Genomic DNA, 26,919 nt, shown 5'->3' with positions numbered 1-26,919 from the left:
TGTAACAATTAACATAGCCTATCATGGCTAGATTTCCAAAGTCAGCCATGATAGGCTACGTAAATTGTTACGTAGCCTATCACGGGTGACTTAAAAAAAAAAAAAAGCGCGTATGCAAATGGCGGCGCCCATGGGCGCCGCCATTTCCGTTCCTTGTTTGGTCCCGGTAGTTTACGTAATGATTTACGTAGACTACGGCGAAAATAAGGGCAATGCAAATAGCGTTATTTTCGCCGTAGTCTACGTAAATCTTTACGTAGACTACCGAGACCAAATAAGGAACACAAATGGCGGCGCCCATGGGCGCCGCCATTTGCGTACGCGCTTTTTTTTTTTTTTAAGTCACCCGTGATAGGCTATGTAATGATTAACGTAGCCTATCACGGCTGACTTTGGAAATCTAGCCGTGATAGGCTACGTTAATCATTACGTAGCCTATCACGGGTGTGTGTTTTTTCGGGGGGTTTTTACTTTTTATTTTGCGGCCAGGGAGACGGGGCGCTTCTCCCCAGCCTGAATTTCGGCCGGGCGAGGCGGGGCACCTCCCCCCCCCGGCCTGGACTTTGGAGGGAGAACCGAAGCACCTCCCCCCCACCGCGAAGCAAGCTGCGGAACCAGGTAAGTCCCTTTCATACATCCCTATGCATCGGTGATGCTATCTAGCCATCTCATCCTCTGCCATCCCCTTCTCCTTTTTCCTTGAATCTTTCCCAGCGTCAGGGTCTTTTCCAGGGAGTTTTCTCCTCGCATTAGGTGGCCTAAATATTTGAGCTTCAGCTTCAGTATCTGTCCTTCCAATGAGCAGTCAGGGTTGATTTCCTTTAGGATTGACTGATTGGACCTCCTTGCAGTCCAGGGGACTCGTAAGAGTCTTCTCCAGCACCACAGTTTGGAAGCATCAATTCTTCGGCGCTCAGCCTTCCTTATAGTCCAGCTCTCACAGCCATACGTTACTACTGGGAAAACCATAGCTTTGATTATGCGGACCTTTGTCAGCAAGGCGATGTCTCTGCTTCTTACTATGCTGTCTAGGTGTGCCATAGCTTTCCTCCCAAGGAACAATCGTCTTTTAATTTCATGGCTACAGTCACCGTCTGCGGTGATCTTGGAGCCCAAGAAAATAAAATCTGTCACTGCTTCCATTTCATCCTCTTCTATGTGCCAAGAAGTGATGGGGCCAGATGCCATGATCTTAGTTTTTTTAATGTTGAGTTTCAAACCAGCTTTTGCACTCTCCACTTTCACCCTCAACAAGAGACTCTTTAGATCCTCTTCGCTTTCTGCCATCAGGGTGGTATCGTCTGCATATCGGAGGTTGTTGATAATTCTCCCGGCAATCTTAATTCCGACCTGTGATTCATCCAACCCGGCATTTCCCATGATGTACTCTGCATATAAATTAAATAAGCAGGGCGACAATATGCAGCCTTGTCGTACTCCTTTCCCAATTTTGAACCAATTGGTTGTTCCATGTCCGGTTCTTACTGTTGCTTCTTGACCCTCGTACAGGTTTCTCAGGAGACAGGTAAGGTGGTCTGGTACTCCCATCTCTTTCAGAATTTGCCAGAGTTTGTTGTGATCCACACAATCAAAGGCTTTAGCGTACTCAATGAAGCAGAAATAGACATTTTTCTGGAATTCTCTTGCTTTCTCCATGATGCAGCGAATGTTGGCGATTTGATCTCTAGTTCCTCTGCTCTTCGAAACCCAGCTTGTACTTCTGGTAGTTCTCAGTTCCCATACTGCTGAAGCCTAGCTTGTAGGATTTTGAGCATAACCTTGCTGGCATGTGAAATGAGCGCAATTGTATGGTAGTTTGAACACTCTTTGGCGTTGCCCTTCTTTGGGATTGGAATGTAAACTGACCTTTTCCAGTCTTGTGGCCACTGTTGAGTGTTCCAAATTTGTTGGCATATTGAGTGCAGCACTTTAACAGCATCATCTTTTAGGATTTTAAATAGCCAGACAAGCTGGCGCTGGGGTGAGGGCATACCTCACTAGGAGCTCATTCCAGAGCCGGGGTGCCACAGCAGAAAAAGCCCTCCTCAGCTCCTCCAGTAGCCACCCGCCTCACTTCCTTTGGCAGGGGCTCATGGAGAAGGGCCGCTGACGATGATCTTAAGGTCCGGGCAGGCACATATGGGAGGAGGCGATCCTTCAGGTAACCTGGCCCCAAGCAGTTAAGGGCTTTGAATGTTAACACCAGCACTTTGAATCGGGCCCAGAAATGGACTGGCAGCCAGTGCAGCTGGAAAAGTACTGGCGTAATATGAGCTCGCAGGCCAGTTCTTGTTAACAATCTTGCTGCCCTATTTTGGACCAGCTGAAGTTTCCGGACCATTTTCTAAGGCAGCCCCACATATAACGCATTGCAGTAATCCAGACGAGAAGTTATCAGAGCATGGATCACTGTAGCTAGGCTATCTCTGTCCAGATAAGGGCGTAGTTGGTATACCTATTTTTTATCAGCCTAAGCTGATAAAAAGTGCTAATAAAAGTGCTGATAAAAAAATGAACCACCCACTAACAGTACCTCCATCTTGTCTGGATTGAGTCTCAGTTTATTGGCCCTCATCCAGTCCATTACCGTGCCCAGGCACTGATTCAGAACAGCCACTGCCTCACCTGGTTTTGATGAGAAAGAGAAGTAGAGCTGGGTGTCATCCGCATATTGATGGCACCTCAGCCTACACCTCCGGATAACCTCCCTGAGTGGTTTCATGTAGATGTTAAACAGCATGGGGGATAAAATAGAGCCCTATGGAACCCCATGGCACAATTGCCATGGCACAGAGCAATAATCCCCCAGCACCACCTTCTGGAATCGGCCATCCAAGTAGGAGTGGAACCACTGTAATTCAGTGCCTCCAACTCTCAACCCAGACAACCTATCCGGAAGGATACCATGGTCGATGGTATCGAAAGCCGCTGAGTGATCCAGGAGAATCAACATGGTCGCACTCCCCCTGTCCCTCTCCCGGCAGAGGTCATCCCACAGGGCGACCAAGGCACTTTCCATTTCAAAACCAAGCCTGAAGCTCGATTGAAATGGATCTAGATAATCCATTTCATTCAACAGTGCCTGGAGCTGTCCTACAACCACCCGCTCAAGCACCTTGCCCAGGAAGGGGATGTTGGCCACTGGCCTATAATTGTTAACATCCTCTGGGTCCGGGTTAGGCTTTTTCAGGAGTGGTCTAATTACCGACTCTTTTAAAGCGGCAGGCACCACTCCCTCTCTCAAGGAGGAATTTACAACCTCCTGGACTCAGCCAGACATCCCCTCCTTGTTTGATGTAATAAGCCATGAAGGGCAAGGGTCAAGCACACAAGTGGTCAATCCGACTTGGCCAAGCACCTTGTCTGCATCCTCAGGCCTCAGTAACTGAAACTTATCCAATAAAACTGGACCAGACGGTGCTCTGAATGCCTCTACCAATGGAACTGCATTAATGGTGGTGTCCAATTCATGAAGAAACGGAGCGACTTTATCTTCAAAGTACCGTGCAAATTCGTCACAGCGTGCTACCGAGGGTTCCACCATCTCTCTCCCTGGCCCAGAATGTAACAGGCCACGAACCACTTGGAAAATCTCCACTGGACAACACTGAGAAGATGCAATGCTGGTGGAAAAGAACTGTCTCTTTGCCACCTTCACCGCCACAGAGTAGGCTTGATAGTGGGCTCTTACCTGTGTTCGGTCAGCAGAAGTTTTCCTCCACCTGCATTCTAGCCATCTCCCCTCTTGCTTCATTGCCCTCAGCTCAGGTGTATACCAAGGAGCTGGCTGGGCTCTGCTCAGAGGGAGAGGGCTCTTGGGCGCGATCATGTCAACCGCCCGAGTCATCTCTGCATTCCACAAAGCGACCTGGGCTTCAACAGGAGCACCAGCCATACCAGCAGGAAAGTCCCCCAGAGCCCTCTGGAATCCATCAGAATCCATTAATCTCTGGGGGTGGACCATTTTAATAGGTCCCCCACCCTTGCAGAGGGGGAAGGCTGCCAGGAGTCTAAACCTCAGCAGGAAGTGATCTGACCATGACAAAGGGACAGATGTTAATTCCTCCACTTTCAGATCACCATCCTCCTGCCTAGTTGAGAAAACCAGATCAAGTATGTGTCCTTTTATATCCGTTGGGACAGCCTGTTGGGACAGCCCCATGGTTGTCATGGCGGCCATGAAGTCCTGAGCCGCCCCGGATACAGCGGCCTTGGCATGGAAGTTGAGATCCCCCAGGACCATCATCCTAGGGGCCCTCAACACCAAGTCCGAGACCACCTCCGTCAGCTCAGGCAAGGAGTCTGATGGGCAGCGGGGTGGGCGGTACACCAACAGAATCCCTAATCTGTCCTGGGTACCCAACACAAGGTACAGACACTCAAGATCTGCACTCGAATGAGCAGGAAGCCTGGAGAGGGAGATTGAATTCCTATAGACCACGGCAACCCCCCCTCCCCGACCCTCAAGTCGGTGTTGGTGCTGCACTGAGTACCCAGGAGGGCACAGCTGGGAGAGAGAGACCCCTCCCAGTTCCCCCACCCAGGTCTCAGTAATACATACCAGGTCAGCCCCCTCATCCACAATCAAGTCATGGATGAGGGAGATTTTATTTTGGGTCGACCTGGCATTCAGCAGCAGCACCACCAGACCCGAGGGCAGACTGGTAAGGCTGCCAGGAACCATCAGGTTGGGGGAAGAACCAGAAGAGGGGACAGTTGTAAGGTGTCTAGCCCCTCTTCTCCTCAGCTGGCCCGTTAATCCCCCAGCGCCATACCGCCCCCTGCCCGTGACCTCAGTAATAGTGGCACCTCCCCCACCCCCTGAGTTGCCCAATAGTCCTCCCAGGCACATATTAAAATGTTAGGGTATAAAATGTTCAACAGTATAAAAGAATATAAAAGATAAAAGAAATAACAGAGAACAGCAGCTAAGAAGGAGCAGATAAAGTCCATGTTTGCCCCTTTCTGCCTCGTCTTTAAAGCTGCTGCCCTCTGCTGCTGTAATTTGCCGCTGGTATCTGTGGCTGCTGGTGTCTCTGGAGAGGCAGGTGGGTAGGTCTTCAGGTCCTGTTCTACGCAACTCCAAGTGCGACACTAAGTGCACACTTAGCGTCGCACTTGGCGCGACGCCGAGGTGCTGCCTCTGGCAACCCCGCCTTAAGTACCTGTTGGTGGGGGCAGAAGCAGGCTCAGGATCCACCTGGTGCAGCTGCTGGCTGGTCCTCCTTCCCCCAGGCTCCTTCCCGAGCAGTCTCTGGCAGCCCCACCTTAAATCTATTCCTCACCTCCACTGTATATTCATAAGGGATATGATTTAGGTCATACCTGAATGGTTTAGTGGTTTTCCCTACGTTCTTCAATTTAAGCTGAAATTTTGCAACAAGAAGCTCATGATCTGAACCACAGTCAGCTCCAGGTCTTGTTTTTACTGACTGTATAGAGCTTCTCCATCTTTGGCTGCAAAGGACATAATCAATCTGATTTCGATATTGACCATCTGGCGATGTCCATGTGTAGAGTCGCCTCTTGTGCTGTTGGAAAAGAGTGTTTGCTATGATCAGTGTGTTCTCGTGGCAGAACTCTATTAGCCTTTGTCCTGCTTCATTTTGTACACCAAGGCCATGCTTGCCTGTTATCCCGGTGATTTCTTGACTTCCTACTTTAGCAGTCCAATCCCCTATGATGAAGAGGACATCTTTTTTTGGTGTTAGTTCTAGAAGGTGTTGTAGGTCTTCATAGAACTGATCAACCTCAGCTTCGTCGACATCAGTGGTTGGGGCATAGACTTGAATTACTGTGTGAATGGTTTGCCTTGGATTCATACTGAGATCATTCTATCGTTTTTGAGATTGTACCCCAGTACTGCTTTTCCCACCCTTTTATTGACTATGAGTGCTACTCCATTTCTTCTAAGGGATTCTTGCCCACAGTAATAGATATATTGGTAACCTGAATCAAATTCGCCCATGCCTGTCCATTTTAGTTCGCTGATTCCCAAGATGTCAATGTTCAATCTTGCCATCTCATGTTTGACCACCTCCAGCTTACCTTGATTCATTGATCTTACATTCCAGGTTCCTAGACAATATTGTTCTTTACAGCATCGGACTTTCTTTTCACCACCAGACACATCCACAGCTGAGTGTCCTTTCGGCTTTGGCCCAGCCGCTTCACTCTTTCTGGCGCTACTTGGAAATTCCCTCTGCTCTTCCCTAGTAGTATATTGGACACCTTCCGACCTGAGGGGCTCATCTTCCGGCATCGTATCTTTTAGCCTAGTGATACATTCCATGGGGTTTTCTTGGCAAGAATACTGGAGTGGGTTGCCATTTCCTACTCCAGTGGACCACATTTTGTCAGAACTCTCCACCATGACCATCTTGGGTGGCCCTGCACGGCATAGCTTATGGCTTCACTGAGTTATGCAAGCCCCTTCGCCACAACAAGGCAGTGATCCATGAAGGGTGTGTGTGTGTGTGTGTGTGTGTATATATATATATATATATATATATATATATATATATATATATGTTTGGTGCCCTCAAATTTCAGGGGATGGTGGGGTCTGCACTGCGTGGCTTGGGGGCTGCATGCAGCCTCCACGTTGCTCACCCCTGCTGTATAGCCACAACATGATCAGTTAGATGACAGTTGCATACTAATGTCAGTTCCTGTTGTTTTACCTGCTGGAGTCCACATCATTTCATATCCTTGTTTCTTTCAGATGGATGATCAAAGCTAGTCTGGTTTGTGATACGGTAGCATGCAAGATGTGAAAGGGGTTGATACAGGAGTTGTTGTTTGGGGGAAGCCCAAGCTCCTCCTTCCTCTATAGTATGTGTTGTGATATGTCCGGGAGGTGGCATATCTGCCAACCTTCCTTTGGGGTTTTTTTTCAGTTTCATTGCAGTCTTTGAACCTATTGATTTGAGGGGGCTGCAAATCAGATCAACACCCACCTTGGCACATAAGAAATCTAAAGAAATCTAATGAAAGGATTCCAAGAACAACAATAAGACCCTTCTCATCTGTCTGCCACCAAGGGTGGTCAGGCTGGTGAGTACAAGGTAGAGAGCCTTTTCAGCAGTGGCCCTGCCACCCTGAATCAGCTTCCATCTGGGGTTCCATCAGGGCTTTGCAGGTCTTCAGGAAGGCTCTGAAGACCCACCTGCTTTCACTGGGCTTTCTATTATGGGCTGCAGGTTTTATTGGTGCTACCTGTTTTTATAGCATTTTTGTTGAATATCTTTTTATTGGTTTTTCGATAGTCTCTGTTTTACGTAGTTTTGTATTGTTTTTATCTTGCACTCCACCTTGAGAGGGTTGTAACCTTAAAGGTGGCCTAAAATAATTTTAAATAAAATAAATAAATAAAACCCATAGCTTGCTTGTACCAAAATATATGCCTGGAGGCAATCATGTTGTTTGAGATGGCTATACATGCCTGATACTGCCAGTCACCAGTATAGTTTGACACTCATGTAAGCATATAAAGTTGTCTGCTTTTCTTACTATATAACACATGAGGTATATGTGTGCACTTCTTCATCATATACTTTTACGTTCAGTAGTGTATTACCATTACTCATTTAAGCCAGTCATACAATTCTAAATTAAAATGATGTACGAAATATGAGCACAGCTGTCTAGGCTTCTTTTAATTATGTCACTACTCCTCATTTTTATGAGTTATCATTCAAATATTAATTGTTATTAAAGACAAGTATTTTAGGCACTCTACTTTTCATAAGAGTCTAAAAATAGCCAGAGATTAATATTAAAGCCTGGAAAAGCCATCCCAGTTCAACACTGTCTTTTTAGCTTTTAATAATTTTTCTTTTTATTCTCCTATATAGTTGTACTCTTAAATCTTAGAGTTAAAGTACATTAAAAACTAGTTGAGTGACCAAGGCTGCAATCCTATAGCCACTTATCTGGGAGTAAGTCCCACTGAACCCAGTGGGACTTCTGAATAGACATGAACACAATGAGATTTACTTTGAAATAAGCATGTATAGGATTGTGCTGCAAAGCCAGAAACCTAAGCACACATACTTGGAAGTAAGTCCCATTGGAATCAGTGGAACTTACTTTTCAGAGTAAACAAAGTTAGCTGCATATCCAGATGAAAGCAATGAAATGTGAATTATTTGTATTTACCTTAAAACCTATTGATTCCAGCGATATACTAAATAAGCATGTAACTACCTAGATTATCCACATGTTTAGATGCTTCTAGGTTGAAAGGATTAGCCAGCTGTGAGCTGTTGCCCAGGGGACGCCCGAGTGTATTAACACTCTTCGTCATGGAGGCTCCTTTCTCTGCCCTATGTGACTGCGGAGACTTGCAGGCAACAACACACATGTATACGTGCCCTTTGTGCCCTGACCAATGTACACACGAGGACCTTATGACAGCGAGACAGAACGCAATTAATGTTGCTAGTTTCTGGGCAAGATTTGTCTAATTTTTATATATTTTAATTTCTACATTTTATATTTTAAATGTTATGTGTTATAGTATGTTTTTTTTAATTGTGATGCTTCTGACACGAATAAATAAAATCCCCATGTTTCAAAATATTATGCTACTAATTTGGTTTGAAAGCATTATGAGAAACTGCATTCCACAATTTGTTGAGCTGGATTGTTCCAACATCAGATGTTGAAATCCATCCAATTAGAGCTATATTTATTTCTCTGCCAAAATCCAGCTATCAATTCCAGGATATTTGGAATTTTGCCTTCAAAATTGGTTTTTGTATTTGGCCTGGCATGGGTTATGAAATAACAGATTCTCAGGATGTGCTAAAAACCAGAAGATGTATACTGTCCATGTAAATGAAAGCAAATGGGCAGTATGCTGGAATACCAACAGCCATAGTGCTGAATGCATTCTGAACCTGATAGGCATGGAGAAATAATTCCTTCTTCACTTGATGAGAAACAGCAGCTTTGCATTTTCATCCCTTCCTTGGTGCAAAGATGTCCCCTCCACTGAACTCAATGGAAAAGAGTGTGCAGTTGAGGAAGGTCTGTGTACATACTGGGATTCTGATGTTCACAACAAGAAACTCAATTGAGATAATTTAATGCATAGGTTGCAGTCAGAAATACAGTGGTGGATTTGTGCTAGTCAATTTGACAGCACTTAGGCAGGCACAAGGCAGAGCATCCAATTATTGCAGATTTCCCCTACCTACTGTAGCTATCTGTAACATATTCCATACTGTTGCTCCCGAAGGGTAGATTTAGTCCCAGTTGTAAAGCTGAGGCAACTAGACTCCTATTTAATTCAGCTGACCTATTGAGCCCACAGAGGGTCAAAGTAAGGAGAGGGATAAAGACCCCACAAAGGACCATCACAAAGTCAATGAAAGTTTTGCTCGATTTGACTAGATTTGCTGGTTTCCAGTTATAGAACCATCACTTGTTTATAAAACAGTTATTGCTGGAAGTTGAAGCAACAGATTTCGAAAAGCAGTTTCAACCTCTTCTTATCACTTATGGATGAGTACCTAAATATTTTTCTTAAAAGCCCCCCTACTATGCATGCTAGGGTCCCACTGCAGACCAGGGCCCCTGCACTTACTCTAGAGTAAAAATGGAAAAAAAGAGGTAGCTGCTAGACACAGATTTAAAGTAATGTCTGTTCTGTCCTTGTGTGACATTGCAAACAGAAGCCCATATGACTGCTATGGAAACACTTGACATACAACATATTGGTATTCATGTTTTTCTTCTGTACATTGTCGGATAGATAGCACGACATATGCATGTTTTGAATGAGAACAAAGACATTTCCACAGTCAGAATGTGAATTTAAAATATTGTAGGAGAAACACTCCTTTTTGTTGTTGTTGAGCCTTAACATTTTTACCAATATTTTTCATCCTTCAAAATATGAATTCAAAATATTTTGTCACCACAAATGTCTGTTAATGTTTCATAGCTTGCAGCCAGAGGGAGATTGTCACTAGTCTTTATCTAATATACAGAATGACAGTGTTTTGTGATACTGTATTAGAAAAAAATGGATTGCTGTTAAGTAGCTTTACCAATATCTTCTCTACAAATATTGTGGATTAAAAATTTACTTCTGCAAGAGAAAAATGGAAACCAAGAGCATGCCTACACTAAAAAACCTTGAATCACTTAACTGTGGGTTGGAGCCATACTTTGCCTTCCATGAACAGAAGGCTTTTGATCCTGTGGATGGATCCTATGATAGAAGGGGGAAGATGACCTTTGATGACTCTTGTCTTCCTCCCCTGAACTCCCCCATGCCACCACCCACACTGTTCTGGAGGGTCCCCAACTTCCAGATTTTTACAGGATGCAAGGTGCTGCAAGGAAAACAGGAAATTGGCAAAAGTCGCACGCACACACACACCTTTCATTGGCAAGAGCGAAGTCTATCATATTTCCAAGCCTATAGTATTTCCCCTTCTGAATGATGATTTCTCTTCACAACACTAAGGACTTGTTCCCTTCAAATTGGCCATGGTAACTAGAACAATTTTGAAAAGGTGGATGAGAGACTGCATAGTGAGAACTTGCAGTTCATTCTTGTAGGATGTCTACCAGCAGGCATTTGCACCCATCTCAGCAACAGAGTTGCCATGGAATTCTGCATAAGATAGCTTGACATTTGACTTTCCAGTCAGTAGGATCATTGTTCTGAAAGATCTGTAGAAAGATCTAGTCAAATCTGTACATTTCTAGTAAGCTTGGAAACTGTGCAACCCTTGAGTTGGACCCAAAGGCCAAGGCTTGGGGAACTCTCTTGCCTGACTGACCAAGAGGTCAGCTAATCTCCTCTATATATCTGTCCATAGTTACACCCTGGAGATAGAGTTAATGTTAGCAATATACTGTAAGTAGCATAGGTGAAAATGGATTGTTGGTACTGGTCTTTGTGTGTATATGTCTAGGTTCTGGCTAAATTGTATAGGTTTGCTTGTTTTTTTTAAAAAAAAACAGGCTACACACTTCCTTTGGAATGAGTCCTATTAAAACTAGGACTGAGTAAGAAATTTGCTCTGTTAAGGTTTTTTAATGGATTTACCTAGTTTGCACATCCTGGATCCAAACACAATTTGCAATTGGAATCAATCAGTGCATTTCTGAGCTTGCAGTTCATTCTGCAAGCCAAAAAGCCCTGCATTCGACAACATATGCATATTTGAAAAATGTGCAAAGAAAAATGCATACATTTCCAAAATGCACAGAAACACACTTTATTCAATGGGTGCATGCCTCAAAAATATGTATGCTTAAAATACACACAAAAATGTGCACATTAATACATACATTACAAAAAAGTCTACAAAATTTTGTATGCATTTTTTTTAAAAAAATAATTGCATCTTCATGTGGAAAGGGAATCAAGCTTGACTTCAGAAAAACTGACCGTCTTGGTGAGACTGAGATGGACACATCCAGCCACCCCCAATTAAAACAAGTGGGATGCACTGCTAACTAAGACATCAGTTTTGTTGGGTGCAATCCTATCCAGATAGGCAGCCACCTGCGAACCTGGAGTCGACCACCTATCCAAAGAGGGCAGGAGACGCATGGAGGGGATCATTCCCTCCATGCTTCTCCTGCCCTGCTTTTTCTGCTAGACAGCCAAGGGCAGAGCAGGGGAGGAGGCTGCCATACAATACATTGGATGTGTTGTACAGGCATTTCTGCCCTCCCTGCCCCAGAATGCCCCTTTCCAGTCGCTCCGCACTCCTCTTGCGAGCGCGGAGGATGGGGCTAATCTGTACTGCCTCTAAGGCAGTGCACAAGTGGTGGGAGGTCAGTTCTCCAGGAACCGACCTTGAAGCGCAAGCTCTGAGGTCGGTTTCTGGAAAACGGGATATCCTATGGCCATCTAGCCACTGTCTAGCGGCCACAGGATTGCTCCCTTACTGATTTACTAACACTTAGGAGGACTGGACTTTTCAAATTGTGTGGGTTATGGTTCATTAGTTTTATAAGGTAGGGTAAATTTTATGTATGTTAGCTTTGAACATTCTAGGTTCTTACAACTTGTTGAGTGGTTAAAGAGACAGTACACATGGAATGCCACTGAGATTTGAAAAGTTGGTGTTTGAAAAGCCCTTCTTCGAGGGCTTGGATTCATTTAAAATAGTCAGCTTTCACTGTAAGAGTCCACAGTAACAGTGAGGCTTCTAACCTGTGATATAGGCACGTGTGCCTTACTGACTAACTGACAGACTTTCTCATGGGTGGTGTATTGATAAGCCCGAGTCCGACATTGGTCTGGTACGTGTGTAATCCAAGAGTACTGGAAATAAATGACATTTTTACATTTCTTCCTTCCCCCATAGAAGAGATTCATACTGTATCAGCAAGTGGCTAAGCCATTCCCATGCTACATCGGAATTTTTATTTTTATTTATTTATTATTACATTTATTAATCGCCCATCTGGCTGGTCACCCAGCCACTCTGGGCGATGTACAACATACCATAAAACAATTTAAAACAATAAAATTCTACCATAATTTTTTTTTTAAATACCCTAACCCACCCCAAATGCCTGCCTGAACAACCACGTTTTTAATGCACGACGGAAGCTCATTAAAGAGGGGGCATGACGGAGTTCCCTAGGGAGGGAGTTCCACAGAGTGGGGGCCACCACAGAAAAGGCCCTATCCCTCGTCCCCACCAGTCTAGCTGTCCTGGCTGATGGGACAGAGAGAAGGCCATCCGAGGCTGATCTTGTTAAGCGGCCTGTCTGGTGTTGCTGGAGGCGCTCCTTAAGATAGCTGAAGTTGAAGGATGGGTACATGCATATGTAGCCCAAGATGCTGTGATCATTAGAATACTCCTTCCTTCAATAAGGTATACCCTTGTATGATTAAGGTTCTTTGAGGGCACCTGAAAAGCTATCAATTAATACATATGTAGCCCAAGACTCACTGATTACTATGAAGGGCTTAAAAACAGGACATCTGTCTTTCAGCTATCAGTTCAGACACAGGTGATCCAGATCAGGGGCCCATGACTGCAATTTATATCGCCAGATAGTGATCCATTAAAGCACATTGATCACTGTTTGGCAATATAGATTGCAGATGTGCCCTCCCTGCCCATCTGGATTGGGACTGTGGTTGTGGGGGGATGGTTGAAGTCCCCCTACTCACCATGCTAGAGCCTGGATTGGGACGCCTCAGTATACTCTAGAGTTTATATATGTAACTGCTAGCTGTTTCTTTAAAGAAATGTGTGTGTCTGGGCCCTCATGTCACTTGGCTTCCATGCTAGGCAGAGAAAGTGAGGATTTTCCTTCTTCCCACCCAGCATGGAAGTCAAGCTAGGTGGCCAGTGGAGGAACAGAGTGATTTGTTCTTCCACCAGTAACTCATAGGGCTTCTGTGCAAGACAGGATGAAAGAGACGCGTTTTTCTGCCCCTGCCCAGCACAGAAGCCAAGCCAGCAGCCTGAGCAGAGACAGGACAATCTCTCTGTCCCTGCTGTGGCAGCTGACTCAGGCTTGAGCAGGAAGGGCAGGGAAACTGGAGCAAGGACGAGGGAGTGGGGGTGAGAAGGCACCAGGATGGAAACCCACTGTGGGCTGTCCAGCAGTTCCTCACCCCTGAGCAGCCTGTAATTTATGAGCTGACGATGCATTTCTGCCTCTTCCTTAAATACATTTCTGCTTTCACGGTTCTGGAGAAGAGGTTGACAAAGTGGGATGAAAAGGTCATCCCAAATATTTCTTTTTTCAGTCTCAGTCTCTATGGGTCCCATTTTGTTATTGTCAAAGGGGTTACTTATCTTGTACAACTGAAGCTATCAATATCTGGGTAAGAATGCCAGAGAATAAGCAAAACGTGTCTGCTAGAAATCAGGTGAAAGAGAAACAGGCCACTTCTGAAGTAATGGAGAGTTAAATGATAGCATCAGGTTTGGACTTTGTTTCTTGCACCATTCCTAGACTCTCAACTGAAGGAACTGCAACTTTTACAGGGCTCATCAGACATACACCATAACATTATTATTCAGAAAGCTCAGATGCACATGAAGTCTACCAGAACAGACACAAAAGATGAGAAGTGGTAAGCATAGCTCTAGGCAATGTCTCTTTCTCACCCTGACTCTCCTCTGTACACAGTGATAGTCGTTATTCCTGAGTTCATAACTAGAAACACCAACCTTTTTCGAGAATTTCTGTCTTTTGTTTTGTTCTTTCATGCATTGCCTCATGCATGAAGAGAATGAGCAACTGGAGTGACTGCAGTGATGAAGTGCTGTCTTCAAGGTGCCTCTGCATTAAATGAATTGGACCTAAATCACAGCTAGTACAGGTACATTTAAAGAATTGCAAGAATGTTATTAGGAATGAATTCCATTCATTTTGGAATTTTGTATAAACATTTTTAGCAATACATTATAATGCTTGAAATACAGGTGGCCATGTTGCTCATGTTAGACTAACAGTGCTTCAGTTGGAAGGAGAAATAAATATAGTGTAATAGTGTGATATTACCCCCATTTTCTGCTACTGATTTAGAGCAGATTAATTAATTTTGCCCTGCTTGTCTGTAAGAAACCTTGCCATAGTGTTTTGCCAGCACAGAGTTGTGCTGGTACTATGAGATGGGGCTGCTATGATGGCAAGTGAGCAGTCTGCCTTTATTTCCTGGACTGGTTTGATCTTCTTGCAGTCCAAGGCACTCTCAGAATTTTCCTCCAGCACCACAGTTCAAAAGCCTCTATCTTCCTTCGCTCAGCCTTCCTTATGGTCCAGCTCTCGCAGCCATAGGTTACATAGCGAATACCATTGCTTTAACTATGCGGACCTTTGTTGTCAGTGTGATGTCTCTGCTCTTAACTATTTTATCAAGATTTTTCATTGCTCTCCTCCCAAGAAGTAAACATCTTCTGATTTCCTGGTTGCAGTCAGCATCTGCAGTAATCTTTGCGCCTAGAAATACAAAGTCTGTCACTGCAAAGTTCCTCCTATGGTGCTCAATATGATGTGCTAGTAGGGTGTCCATGCATCCTACTTTACAAAGGACAGACTTCTACTTCAAGGCTTGTCAGAGGACAGCCCTCTGTTTGAAGGGCTATCCAGGGCTATCCAGCCAAGGTCTGGTTTAAAGATAAAGAACCACAATAAGAAATAGCAGAGGCCTTGAAGCTGCCCATTAATGGTTAGCACCTGGGCAGTAGACTGAACAGGTACATTGGTCACTTGGTCCCAGTCTTCACAACTCTGTTGAGGTTGTATTTCTATTCAAGTTACAGTAATTGATTGAAGTGTTCAAAGCATTTCACATTATCTAGCTGTAAGTAATCTGTACAAAGACAGATTATCTGTACAAAGACATCCCCCATATTGCAGATTGCAGGGAGGGTACTGAGGCTGAGAGTGGCTTGCCTAAGGCCACCTAATGGGTTCACATGATAAGAGGTGAGATTTGAACCAGGGACTTCCTGATTTGTAACTCTGTCTCATAGCCACTCTACTACTCCAGCTGTCATTCATTAAGACATATTCAAGTTGTTTTTCATGTGGATTAGTTACTCCAAAACATACTAGGCGCTATAGGATTTTGTGGATCTCCTTCTCCATTCATGGAGAGAGAGGTCCATGGGCAGAGAAGGAGATCCACTCTTGGGAGCTTCCCAGGTGCATATATGGGCCATTCATGGTTCCATTTTGTGTACAACTAGATGTGCACATATTTGCACATAAGGGCAGCCTTCTGGAAAAAACAAACAGCGTATGCAAATGGCGGCGGCTACGGCGGCCGCCATTTGCATTCCCTTTTTTTCGCTGTTTTAGCCTACGTAAATATTTACATAAGCTATTACGGTGAAAAAAAGGGGAACGCAAATAGCGTAGTGGGCACTATTTACGTTCCTTTTATATATTTTTTTGCCGTAATAGCTTACATAAATATTTACGTAGGCTCAAACAGCAAAAAAAAGGGAACGCAAATGGTGGCCGCTGTAGCGGCCGCCATTTGCATACACTGTTTTTTTTTTTTTAGCTTGCCGTGATAGGCTACGTAAGTATTGGAAAGGCAGCTACGCAAATGGTGTGGTGGCCTCCATTTGCATGGCTGCCTTTGCCGTGATAGGCTACGTAAATACTTACATAGCCTATCACGGCAGCCTGGCCGGACGCAAATGGCGGCCGCTACGGCAGCCGCCATTTGAGTCTGCAGCAGCCGGCCGAGAGACCAGCTGCCACCGCTGCTGGAGCCGCTGGCAGAGCCTCCGCCACTGGAACATCCGCCCCAGGTAAGCTTCGTCCCAGGGGGCATTCCACGGGGGGTGGGGGGTGGGAGGCCGTTCCGCCACGGGTTTTGGGGATACACTGGCATTCGGCCTCACTGAAATCCGTGGCGGAATTCTCCGCCATCCCTAATGGGGCCTGCGATGAGTAAATGTATGGAAAAGATCCCTGAAAAGCCCTTTGGTCCTTTGGAAAAGCTACTACACTGAGTCACCTGATTGCAAAAAAAGATTACCTGCTACAAACAAACTCTCAAGGGAATTCAGAAATATATCATATATATATGAACTGAAATGAGGGCACTATTGCATTTCTCTGACCAAGTCTAGAAGAAAAAGAATGGATATAAAGAATGACTAAAGGTTCATTTTATTTCCTTGGTGGAGAAAATTAAACACTTCCATTTGTGGATGGCATTTATATAAGAAAGAAATTACCACTGTGCTTTAAACAAAAGAAACAGAAGTATAACTCTCTGACAGACTGGCAGTCTTTCATTTTCTGTGAAATGCTGTGGCAATTGATTTGTGGTGCTAGAGATAAAATGGCCAGTTTTAAATATAATGGGAAGTGACATTAGGGTATCTCTCAGTGGTTCTCTGAAGGGAGATCCTTTACATCCTTTCCTGTTGAGTTGGATCCAGAGTTAGTCATATTTTAGAGTACACCCACTGAAATCAGTCAGATATAAGTTAGTTATGACTGACTTGTTCCACTGGTTTCAATGGGTCTCCTCTAAGTATGACTAAATCTGGATCCGACTCATAAAAAAGAGTAAGTAAAATAAAGGTGTAAAGTAATCTGCATATGGAAAAAGGTGCTGGAGTGGATACATCATAACTATCCCAATTGGTAAATTTGTTGACCCACATATAGATTGGGTGAGAAACTAGGAAAAAAATTATAGGCCAGGATGAGTTTCTTGCATATCAGGGACAAGGTGAATCCCCCCAAACATGCAGGAAAATCATGGATTATATTAGATCATGCCCACCCAAAACCCATGGGCTGGGCCATCATGCTGCCAGCGAAAACTGGAAGCAGAGACTAGCATGGAGGCATGAAACTGTAACCAGTGGGGGTGATAATTAGTCTGACAGGAAGCAAAACTTCAAAAGCCTGCTGCTTGTTTTCCTTCCACCTGGAATCCAAATAGGGAAAAGAAGTGGCCACGGAGTTTATGTGCCCTGAGGTCCAGTTCACCACATGAGATCCTTTAAGACAACTGCACCTTCTCAGGTCAAAGTCGGGGTGGGGGGAAGAGAGAGACAGAAATGTGTAGGTGAGCTCATTCAGGCAACATGGCTCCCGAGAGTCCTTCTGCCTGCTGCTGACTGCAGAATTTGCAGGCAAAAAGAGTCACTGCCAGGCAGTGGCAGAGATTCTGAGCTCCTAGGTGCAGCTGCTTCCTGGGTTGCCACAGGGATTGCCACACGGAGCCACAGGGGTGCAAGGAGAATCTGCCAGTTGGCGGCCAGTTCAAGTTTAAGCACTGAGGGGGACTTCACATGGCACCTGCCTATGGAAAGTGTGTTTGGATGCTTATGCAAGTGAGCACTTTCATTGAAAGCAGTATTGTGTGGATAGGCCATCTGCACTGGGATATGAATTTTGGCATGCACTCCTTTATAAAATCAACAAACAAATTGCAGGCTCACAGTATGAAATAATATTTAATGATAAATGCATCTTACAGAAGGTTACTCATGTTTAAATCCCACTGAAATCAAACACTTAGTCCACATATTTTAATGAAATGCAAAACTGCTTAACATTTTTATTTATTGATTTGATTTTTATCCCAGTCTTCTCCAGGTTCCCAGCAATGTTCTGGTTTGTGTGCTCATTAGATATACATGCACTGTGGGTGCATTAAAGCTTTATTTGACAGTCTTTAAAGGCTATTGTATGAATATGCATGCATTATACCAAAAGAATTTGGAACACAGTATATTTTCTTATCTAGGAATATACCAAAGATGATAGATAGATAGATAGATAGATAGATAGATAGATAGATAGATAGATAGACAGACAGACAGATAACACAGCCCAGAAAAATGATTTTCTGAGGTGATGAGCATTTTTCTGGTCCTTTGGTCAATACTGAATAAGCTTTCTGTTTCTCAGTTATTAAGGCTTCTATGCAAGGAAGGAGGACTTCTTTAAAAAAAGCTTTTGGTACAGCACTTTGGGGAATATTTCAAATTCATACAGGAATATGAAATAATATGAAGAAAGTGATATAGGGAAATTGGTCATGTGATAAAATGTTGTGTGCTTTTAATGTTTTCATTGTTTAATATAACATATACTCTTTGTTTTATATATGATATCCTATTGTATTTTAGGGTGTAATCCTATGCCTGTTTAGAGACAGAAAAAAGTCCTACAACTCCCAGCAGAGCTGGCTGGTGAATGCTAGGAGTTGTAGGACATTTTTTCTGTCTAAATATGCATAGAATTATGCCCTTGATGGGTTTTTGTTTGTTTATTTGTAAAATGCTCAGAGTTTTGTTGTGGAATGGTATATAAATTAAATAATTACTACTAATAAAATATAAACCATTATAGAAACACAATTTCAAAAGAAGTACCTTTGATTTAATATTTTATTGATTTAAGATTTTAATGGTGACTTTTTTGTCTTGAATCTAGTATGGAGATTGCATGCAATGTGGGTGGGTATCTATCTACCTAAGAAACAAAAGAATATGTCTTGGGAAAAGGCAGGTATCTCCTTTCCTGGGAAACCTCTACTCTACAGTGGTACTGGAGTGGACCACCATGTAGAAGTCCAGGACTGTGCAGCCCAGTTACAGTTCTGAGGTCCTCCAAACAACGACAGAGAGGTCGTTGGAAAGCCATATCATGCTCATAGGAGAAATACTGCACTCACTGAGGCTGTGGCAGCATGAGACTTTAAATAATTTCTCCAGACTGTGAGTGCCAGCAAGCAACCCTAAGACAAATCAGGCCACACCTTTTGGTTCATTGGGCCAATGAGGGCACAAGAGTGGCAAAAGGGCAGGTGGGCAAGAGGGAACAGCCCGCCCCCTTGCTGCTCTAGTGGCTTCATTGGCTTCACGACCCCAAAGGTGCATCTGATTGGCTGAGGACTCTGCCAGTCTCACTGCGGGGGAAATTACTTACATTAGAATGCTGTGCAACTACAGCCTCAGAGTCAGTTGGTGTAGCACTTTGCATTCAGGGCTTGATAGCTGGCAGAAGCCTTGCCAGCCAGCCAGAGAAAAAGGAAAAAGGAGCAAGGAGTGGTGGAAAGCAGAGAGAGGATGAGAGTGAAGGGCCCAATCTCCATGGGTGAATTAGTGCGAAACAAGAGGATATAAGGGTTGTTTGCGACACATGACATTGTCACCACTCCACAGCAACCCCACAGCTTTCCCCTGAAAATGGCGAAATTTTGCAAAGTCACTTTACTGCATCTTTTTTCTCCTTAATGCAGCTCCCACACAGTTCATGTGTGGTGTGCTCCATTCCCCTGAATTAAATCCTGCATACTAGACATGCTTAGGGGTGTGTCTGTGACCTGGCTGTGACCCGGTCAAGGGGTGGGGCCTCATCCCTCCCCTCACCCCATTCCTTCTTTTCTGCCTTTGGCAGTAGCATGCTTTTTTGGACACAAGCTTAGGTTTCCCCCCCAGCAGTTAGCACTAATTTGCACTTCCTATTTGTATGCCATAATTGTATTTTCCTCAGTGCCACGTTATGTGTGTATGTGTGTGTTTCTTCGTTTGTTTATAAAATACAGCCACTCCTAGGATCTTTATTCCCTTCCTCAGGACATAGCGCCTCAAACTCTGCCCTCTGAAAGGACTGCGCCTTGGCTTAGCTTGGTCCCGGTGTGCCTCACAAACCCAAGGGCTAAAGCAGATGGACTGGATGCTCCCTCACCCTCCCTCTTCCACAGCTGCTGTGCTTCACAGAGGGAAGAAAGGAGAATGAAGGATCTTTAGAAAGTCTTGGCTCAGAGTTAAATTTCTATTTCTCTTTAAGGGTACAATGCTATGCATGGTTAGACAGAAGAAAAGTCCTACAACTCACAGCATTCCCTACAATTCCCAGATGGCTGGGGGATGCTGGAAGTTGTAAGACTTTTTTTTCCTATCTAACCATGGATAGGAATGCACCTTAAATCAATTCTCATCGATGCAATTTTGCTGACGCTAAACTGCACAAACTTAAAATACTTTTAATTGAAACAAACCATTAAAACACTCATTGTTTCTTTAAGGCACACAAATGTGAGTTCTGGTCACTGGATTTGTTATTGGCCCCAAGATCATCATGCCAAAGTTCTTGGACTGTAAGCAAAAGAGAAAGGGGGGGGGTGGAGAATGAAGGGAGTGAGATGATTCTTGCCAGCAACCACCACTGTGTGTGACAACAGAAGAGTGTCTGAGCCTGTGCTGCACCTCCCAGATCTGATTTTACAAGGGGGAACACTTTTGTAGTTCCAGATCTCCTCTCTGTTGAAAAGAGAGCAGTTGTGCATGATTCGCAGTAGCACTATTGCAAAATAGCTCTGGTTCACTCTGCCACTTCCCCTTTCCTTCTCTGCTCTTTGTTTTTACCTTGCACTATATTGCAGTAGCTATTTTACTCTCGCCCCTTTGCATTTCTGTGCTTTCTGTGTTTCAGGGTCACTAAAACAACACCTACACTGTAAATTCACAATGTAGCCATAGTGCAATCACACAATAGTGTGATATCACATTAACACACTCCTTCTTGTTTTGGATTTGTAATACTCATAGTTGACTTGTACTGGGTAAGAGTAACTCATGTTGTAACTCCAATGGTACAAAGACCAAGGGTGAAGGGAACAGGGCTGCAATAATGCAGTAAGGCATCTTTGGTGCTATGTCAGCATGCAGAGTGCACTTCTGAAGACAAATGGTGGATGAGAGGGAAGAGGTGTGGGGTAAACTACAGGGACCTAATTCATCTCTTCCATTAAACTTCCCTGAGCAGGGGAGCATGGACATGGGCAGGGAACAAGCCTCTCTCATTCTCTGAGCAGCATCTATGTGGTTGATAACATTCCGTTCTACTCCATCCACCCAACCCCAAAGTAAGGCAGTTTCAAGTGCAGTTTGACCTGTGAAAGTGGGTTTTCAGGAAGTGTATACTCTGCTTTTCTTGCTTTGTGTGCCACTGATGGATGAAGTGATTTCATGAAATTCTGGATATAACCAGAAAGCACTTCTCAATACATTTTCCATGTAGATTGGGCAAAGAGCAGACTTGCTGTTCAACAAAAGGAAACAACACAAAAATCAAGTTTCCTATGAAGCCTTCAAATCTGGAAGCACCCCTGCTACTCTGTGTGTGTGTGTGTGGGGGGGGGGTCAATTAGCCATATAGACTAAAATTCCTGTGTTGGTCCATCAGCGTGTCTTGGGTTCTTACATCATTTATTTGTGAGTGAGAAATATTTTTTAACTAGGCCAAAGTCTATTGAAGACTGAAGAGATTGAAATCTAAGCTGCTCAAAATATGAGGACCTCAACAGCTTTTCACTCAATAAGGAATAGTGTTGTATGTGATGCTCAGCAGTGCAACGTATTACCTGGCATTGTGATGGACTCTTCTTTGTTAGAGGTCATTAAGCAGAGGCTGGATAACTACCTATTTGGGTTGTGAGAGCCAGTGTGGTGCAGTGGTTAGAGTATTGTACTGGGACTTGGGAGACCTGGGTTCAAGTCCACACTTGGACTCTTGACCTAACCTACCTCATAGGGTTGTTGTGAGCAGGAGAGGAGAGGAGGATCACATACATCACCTTGGGCTTGTTGGAGGAGACAGTGGGAAATAAAGATAACAAACAAAGAAATCCATAGTACTGTGTTTCCTGCATAATCAGTGGATTGGGCTAGATGATCTTTGAGGTCCCTTCCAACTCTATGACTCTATGTTCCCAGGATATATAGAGAAGGCACATCACTCCCTATTTTACTGATAGAATGATTGGAACTAAAATACTTCTCCTCCCACATCAACCTGCCTGCACCCCAAGATCTGATGGAAAGGCCCTTCTTTGTGTCCCTACATAGGTGGATAGTAAGTTATTGTTGTTGTTGTTATATATTACTACTACTTCTATTATTATTATTATTATTATTATTATTTCTCATTATTAATTTATTTCTGTGCTGCCCCATAGCCAAAGCTCTCTAGGCAGTTAGTCAGGATGTGCGTGGGGATACTTTTTGTAACTGCTCCCAGTTATAAATTCTCTTGCGGGAGGTTCATTAGCCTCCTCTCTTTTTGCCTTCAGTTCCCAGCTGAAGACAACTTTGTTCAGCTAAACTTTCTATTAATGTTGATATTTTAAGATTACTCTGTTTCAATTGTCTCCTATGGTGCTTCTGTTTCTTTGACATTTAATTGTTGGAGACAGCAATCCTATGTGGATCAATGGTTGCCTCCGACCCTGGAGGGGGGAGATCGCTTATCCAGTGCAGGGTGGGAGGAGTGGTGAGGAGCGGATCTCCTCCTCATTCCCCCCAACCTGCTCTCAGGGCTAGACAGCTGATTTCAGCTGTCTAGCCACAGGACCTCGGAGTGCAGGAAGCGGTGGCAGAATGACACGTAAGATGTGTCATACCGGCATTTCCAAGTTCTCCGTCCCGCCCCTGGGAATGCCGCATTTTCGTTGCTCTGTGCTGCTCTTACGAGCACAGCGTGCAGGGCCAATCAGTGCTCCCTATGAGGAAGCACGGGAGGGGATGGGGGTCAGTTCTCTGGGAACCGACCTCAGAGCATGGGCTCTGAGGTCGGTTCCCAGGAACCAACCTATCCTATGGCTGTCTAGCCGCTGACTAGCAACCATAGGATTGTGCCCGAAATGGCTGATTGTTTCATTGGGCTATGAATGTGCCGCTTTGAGCACTATTTTGGTAAGTCCAAAAGCAGGATAGCAATGATTCAAATAAACAAACAAGAATCTTTCAAGATAAATAAGTTTATAATTTTAACCCATTTACTCCAAAGTAGTTGCTGAAGCTATCTAATAAGACCATAATATTGTAGTGAAAAATTGGAGTAGGAAGCTCTGTCCTCCTTTGTTCACAGTTAGTTTTTAACCACAGACCACAGATATTTATTTGTTGTTCCTTTAAGCCAAAGGGGGGAAATGCATGGATAGTGTCATTATGTAGTTGAGGCATTAGGTGGCACTGGCAGGTGCTACTGGAGTAGAGGCAGATCTACACACCTCATGTCATATCGATATGATCTCATCATGGTGATGCTATATCTCTCTTGCGCATTTATACCTTGTAGCACACACAATGACATCTGTTGTGGTATTTTGGATAATACAGAATAAAAAGCAGGAAATCATGCTAGAAAAGTAGTATATGGAATGCGTAATGTGCTCTAGGAGTTATCAGTGCACTCCAATACTGCTAAAAGCACTAGTGAAGATCTAGCCTTAGTTGTATCTGGATAAAGTAAGGAGTTTCCTGTTTCTGTTCTGTTCTTGTTTAAGAGAAGCAATAAAGTTATCGTCCAGCTTCCTGACTGATGTGCCCTGTATATCTTCCATGGCACCTTGCTAATATCAAACAGTGTCTGCAGTTTCTGGATGGAACCACCTTGTAGGAAACACACACTGTGACATATAGGCCATGATCCAGAGTAGCAGGCTGTGTAGAAGGTATTATTGTGTGCAGGGATTTCCTCTGTCGAAATGTTTATTGATTGGAGACAGTTGATAATCAAGAAGGGAAGTACATTCTTGGAATCATCCCATCTGAATAGAGAGGAGCAATTACAGACATAGAAAAATACAGGAACAAAAAGAGAGCCGCACAATAGATAAGGTTCCCAATGCATTACAAAGAAACTCTTTATTGAAAGCAATGTTTAATATTTCTTTTTTTGTAAGTGTTTATAACACATTTTCTACTTCAGCTCACTCAAGCAAATGATCCCACCTACCCCAACTGATGATGCTACAATTTTCAAATGTGACAGCACTTGCACACCTCACAAGCATTGACTGTTTTTTCCCCCTCAAATGTCACATACCTTGTGCATGCAGGATCACAGCCAGAAGGCCCTATCTTCATTTGTAAGACCTTTTCCTCACACAGATCCATTTTCTAGATTAGGATGATATTCTATATACCTTAGAATGTAGTTTACAGAGTTTGTCATGTCAGCGGCTCCAGGAAAACTAATCTGAACAGGACCTCCTCTTTTCAATGGGAGTTGCTGCATTATCGTGAAATTTCAGCACATTCCAATGAACTATTTCGCTTTTTTTTTCTTTGCTGATTAAAATCTGTTGTAGATATTAATTATGCTAGTTTTCACTCAAATACTCAAATGTGATTTTCAGATCTTCAAGTAATTTATACCAGAATGTTTTGTTTCTCAAAGGGCCTCATTTTGCTGAAAGTCTGCCTAGATTATGCCCTTTTGTCATGTTCTCTGTAAATGCTAAATCAATGCAAAGCAAATAGATTTTTATTTCTAAAAATATCCTCTTCCACAGGAAGAAGAACTAAGGAAGAGTGGGGAAGCCAAATATGCACACTTGAGTGATGAACTACATGTATTAATTGAAGTGTTTGCCCCACCCGGGGAAGCATATTCACGGATGAGTCATGCCTTGGAAGAAATTAAAAAATTCCTTGTTCCAGTAAGTGTCTTACAGTGCTGTTACAAATATACATGCCTATCATTCTATTACATTAAGATGTGCACTTGAAAATCATACATATTATTACTTGTGCACACACACACACACACACACACTGCCACTCCCAGCACAGTCATGGCCACCAGTTGAATAATATTACATACTTGTACAATCCTTGAATATTCTACATTAAAATTGTTTTTTATTAAAAGTCTAGTGATCTAACTGTTAATACTGGTCCTATATGAGTCAAGTCTAGAGATATCGAAGAAATGGGTCCAAACAGATTAGTTCATTGTTGTTTCAGAGAGATTACATTTGGTTCACCAGACATGGCAGGGGCAGACTGTAGGAAGGAGGAGGGGGAGGAGACAGCGGCAGAGGCAGCAACGGCAATGAATCTGGAGAATGGGACATTACCCAGAGCAGATGAACCTGAAAGCGGGTTATTGTTAGCAAGAAACTTTGAGAACAAGAATCTAGAAGATTACCCAAGAGTCTCAGACTTATCAAGGAAAATGAATAGCCAGTACTATAGGCATGGCCAATAAGGAAAGAGGAGGTTAAGAAAAATGACAGAGCCAGTAACAACATGGAACCACACATGTGAAACATGTTCTTTGTTTATCTTGGCATGCTGAGTATTATTCATAGCTGCTTTCTCCCCTTATCAGGCTTGCATGAAAGATTGGCATCCTTTAAAACAACAACAACAGAAGTAGCTTTATTAGGCAATCATAGCCAATTAGGCACCACATAGGCAATGTGATGATGTCACATCACAATGCAACCAATCAGATTTGACTAAAGGAAGATGCCACAAAGCCAAATCAGTGTGAGGGTAATACTTCTTGCCTTCATTGTGAATGGGTGAGCATTTTTGTTTCATAGTCTGCTCCCCATTCCCACCCCCATCATGCAATCATCAAAGCAGTGGGGTGCAGTTTGGAGGCAGGATAGGGTTTTTTGTGTGTGAAATAACCAGTTTTGCTTAGTTCTAGCTCAATCCACATAGGCTAGTGGTCATTTGTAGCCTCTGGATGTTCACGGTGTAATCCTATATGTGTCTATTCATAAGTAAGTCCGATTGAGTCCAAAGAGACTTGTGTTTGAGTAAGTGTGTATAAAGTTGCAGTCTTAGTAATCCAATCATTACCACATCCCATACTTCCCAGTTTTATTTATTTATTTATTTATTTATTTATTATATTTCTATACTGCCTCTATTAGGGATGTGTGAGAATTTCATTTTTGCTTGCAAAAGTGGCTGCTATTTGGTAAATGTGGTGATTCTATTTGGTAAATGGTTATGTAATTCCATAAGCAGTATTTGGTAAATGTTTGTGTAATTCTATCTTGAAATACATCAGAACAGACACACACACACACACACACACACACACCCGCCCCCGCATCTCATTTATGCAGGTCTGTAGAGTCATGGTGAATGATCTTGCCAAATAAGCCAGTCAGGAAGACATCTAAATAGGATTTATTTTTATTCCATTCCCGTGTCACTTTCACAGCTCCTTAAAAGTTATCAGTTTATTCCATGCCATTTTTAGATTCAGAGTTTCACTTTGTGTTCTGGTGTGCCTTTCTAGGACAGAGGTGGCATGAACAAAACCAAAAAGTTGTGATAGGACATTGTTCTCTAAAATGAAGGAAGAAAATGTAGATATCTGCAACATCCTATCTCAAGAGTTCATTGGTAAATTTAAATTATACTCCCCACATATTTCAAGCCACATATATCATATTTCAGATTAATTGCAAAACATGGATTTGCTGCACTAGCCCCATGCAGTTGCAGTTGTGAAATGTCACTTCCATGCATTGAACAGTACTGAATAACATACTGAGTAATACTGAATAATGGGTGTAGGGATAGAGGGCGCCAAGATGGAAAGATGCACTTTTGGAAAGCTTTTATCAGGCACATGACACATGTCAAGTGGTGAAGGGTAGGTGACACATGTCCT

General features: G+C 43.4%; 1 protein-coding gene across 1 annotated transcript in view; it reads left to right on the top strand.

Annotated features, from left to right (window-relative positions):
- KHDRBS2 (KH RNA binding domain containing, signal transduction associated 2) overlaps window positions 1–26,919 on the top strand; it is a 510,624-nt gene that overhangs the window by 166,751 nt on the left and 316,954 nt on the right. Inside the window, exon 4 of the mRNA XM_084812352.1 lies at window positions 24,791–24,937. Within this exon, the coding sequence (XP_084668478.1) occupies window positions 24,791–24,937 (147 nt within the window). The remainder of the gene's footprint in view (window positions 1–24,790; window positions 24,938–26,919) is intronic.

This window comes from Heloderma suspectum, chromosome 1 (assembly GCF_057233095.1).
Source record: "Heloderma suspectum isolate Gila_16-S chromosome 1, 16-S_ref, whole genome shotgun sequence".
NCBI classification, from domain to species: Eukaryota; Metazoa; Chordata; class Lepidosauria; order Squamata; family Helodermatidae; genus Heloderma; species Heloderma suspectum.
Note: the sequence above shows the minus strand (reverse complement) of the source record. Positions and strands in the feature narration are given on the sequence as shown.